Source organism: Penaeus chinensis, chromosome 17, assembly GCF_019202785.1.
Source record: "Penaeus chinensis breed Huanghai No. 1 chromosome 17, ASM1920278v2, whole genome shotgun sequence".
NCBI lineage: Eukaryota > Metazoa > Arthropoda > Malacostraca > Decapoda > Penaeidae > Penaeus > Penaeus chinensis.
In genome coordinates, this window is record NC_061835.1 from 15,908,527 (window position 1) to 15,911,026 (window position 2,500).

General features: G+C 38.3%; 1 protein-coding gene across 3 annotated transcripts in view; it reads right to left on the reverse strand.

Annotated features, from left to right (window-relative positions):
- The window catches only part of LOC125034184 (lachesin-like), a 162,763-nt gene that overhangs the window by 6,055 nt on the left and 154,208 nt on the right, over nucleotides 1–2,500 (reverse strand). For all 3 annotated transcript variants that reach the window (XM_047625871.1, XM_047625873.1, XM_047625872.1), the window contains 3 exons: nucleotides 2,454–2,500; nucleotides 2,127–2,246; nucleotides 1–72 (listed from right to left, as the gene is read on the reverse strand). The exon at nucleotides 1–72 is cut by the window's left edge and continues 105 nt beyond it; the exon at nucleotides 2,454–2,500 is cut by the window's right edge and continues 82 nt beyond it. In XM_047625871.1, coding sequence (XP_047481827.1) covers nucleotides 1–72; nucleotides 2,127–2,246; nucleotides 2,454–2,500 — 239 coding nt within the window. The remainder of the gene's footprint in view (nucleotides 73–2,126; nucleotides 2,247–2,453) is intronic.

Here is a 2,500-nt window from a genome sequence, read left to right on the forward strand (position 1 = left end):
GAACGGCATAACCTCCCGGCTTGTTGTGGACTTCACTCACCTGGTACTTGTCCGTTGACATGAGCATCTCGCCTGCCGAGGGAAAGAAGGTGAGGCATAAGGGGATGTGAGGTGTGAGATGAATGGATGGGATGCGAAGTGTCAGGTGAGTGGATGGTGAGGGGCTTCTAGGGATGTGAGGTGAGGAGATTGGACGAGCCTGGGGGGATTTGAAGTGAAGTATGTGGTGGGCGGATGGGGCGAAATTAAGGGGATTTGAAGGGAAGTATGTGGATGGGGCGAAATGAAGGGGATTTGAAGGGAAGTATGTGGTGGGCGGATGGGGCGAATTAAGGGGATTTGAAGTGAAGTATGTTAATGGGGCGAAATGAAAGGGATTTGAGGGGGTGGGAAGAGTTTGGTTGGATGTGAGGTATGAGGTGAGGGTATGTAATGAGTTTAAAATGTGGGGTGTGAAGTGAGACGTGATGTGTTTCAGATGTTCGTGAAGGAAGTGAGTTTGAGATGAGGGTGTGGGATGAATATGAAGTTTGAAGTGGGGATAGGAAAGGAGTCGAATTTGAAGGGAAGTGAGGTATGACGATGGGGTGAGATTGAGGTGAAGTGAGGCGAGGGGATGGGCTTTGCGGTGTGAGGGTAGGGCATGAGATGAGTTTGAAGTGATGTGTGGCGTAAGGATGGAATGAATTTGGGGGGATTCGAGATGGGAAGTGAGGGAATAAAATGAGTATGAGGAGATTTGAGGTGTGGGGATAGGGGTGAATAAGGTATGAGCTGTAAGGGAATATAATGAGTCAGGGAATGTGATGTTTCATTGGATGGAATGTCTCTGAGGCCCAGTTAGATCTTTGAGTGTTTTGTTATTACAGATTAGTTTTTGCTTGTTGTGTATGATTGCTTTCTGTGTTATCATTTTGATCTGCTTACTACGATATATATATATATATATATATATATATATATATATATATATATATATATTTGTATATGTATATATACATATATATGTATATATATGTATGTACATATATATAAATAAATAAATGAATATATATAGATAGATATATGTTCTTCTTTTGTGAGACGTATCAAAATTTTCTCTGCAGATTCAATCAAGATTTGTACTGAGGTTTGTCAAACATATTTTTCAAGTTTGGTCGTTGGTAATCTTTTATCAGATACGTAATATGATTTTGCAATGCTCCTTTAAAAAAGTGCTCTACAATGGTAAAACGGTAAAAAAGGATGCCCTTTAACTAAGAATTATGGAAACTGAATCAGATGAGAAATGAAGGTACACTCCTTGCGACGAGTTCAGAAAGCGCCAGCGACAGCTCAAGATGTCAGAGGAGACATTCCTTGCCGTTAATTACAGTCATAACAATCAGCGTCCCTTCATCATTTACTAGAGGTCGTGGATCTAAAACTCTACGGTCTGCGTCGCTTCATTTAACTCTCAATCATCTACTTGTCACCGGTCGCTGGTTATAGTTGGCAAGTATGTATTTTATTGATGGGTTACTTGTCCATATAATGCCATATGAAAAGAAGCAATGGAAAGCATCTGTAGTGAGATGGGTGAATAAGATTATTGGTTCAGTTTTGGTTTGCTATATCTGTATTTCTTTGGGGTCTTGTTTGCCAAATGAAGCAGTTCTTTCATAAATTAGAATGGCATTTTTCGCGTGATGCTTTGTGTTGCCTTATTATTATTTTTTTTTTTTTTTTTTTTTTTTTTTTACATTGTGAAACAGTTTATTTTAGTATACTTGGGATGATAGTAAAATACTTCAGTGAGTGCAAGATTATATTAAGTTTGTTCATATAGTAAAATGTTTATCTGTCTCCTATATACAGTATCGTGCATATATGAAATAACTTGTCATAGAAATGGTTTATTTTTTATCTTCATATAATTTTGTCTTATTGTGCAATGCAATAGTTAATTTATATTTTGTTGCACAGATAATTGAATATTTTGTTACATTTACATAGTGATTTTTTTTTCTTTTTTTTCTTTTAATTGTTAATATACCTTTCCAACGAATGAAAGGACTTATGTTAACTTCGCTGTACAGTGGAAATCAAAGGGAGCAAGAAGTATACCCTCTTAAGCTTTCACTGACCTTGCTTGTTGCTCCAGAAGGTTACTGGTTTGGGTGAAGCCTCCACCTTGCATTCCAGGGTGACGTGACGACCATAGGGAGACCCAATCAGCTGATTGGGGACATGGATGATAGGATGGACTGGAAAGGAAAGAAGGAGAGGCGTTTATCGAACTGGAAAAAGGGAGAGCAAGATACCTATCTACATCTACACACACACACACACACACACACACACACACACATATATATATATATATATATATATATATATATATATATATATATATATAACTAATATGTCGACTCTACACAAAAACTAGCTCCTACAAAGCCTCTTATACTCACAGTGCACGTGCAGGACAACCCGCTTGGACACCTGCGGAGGTACTGTG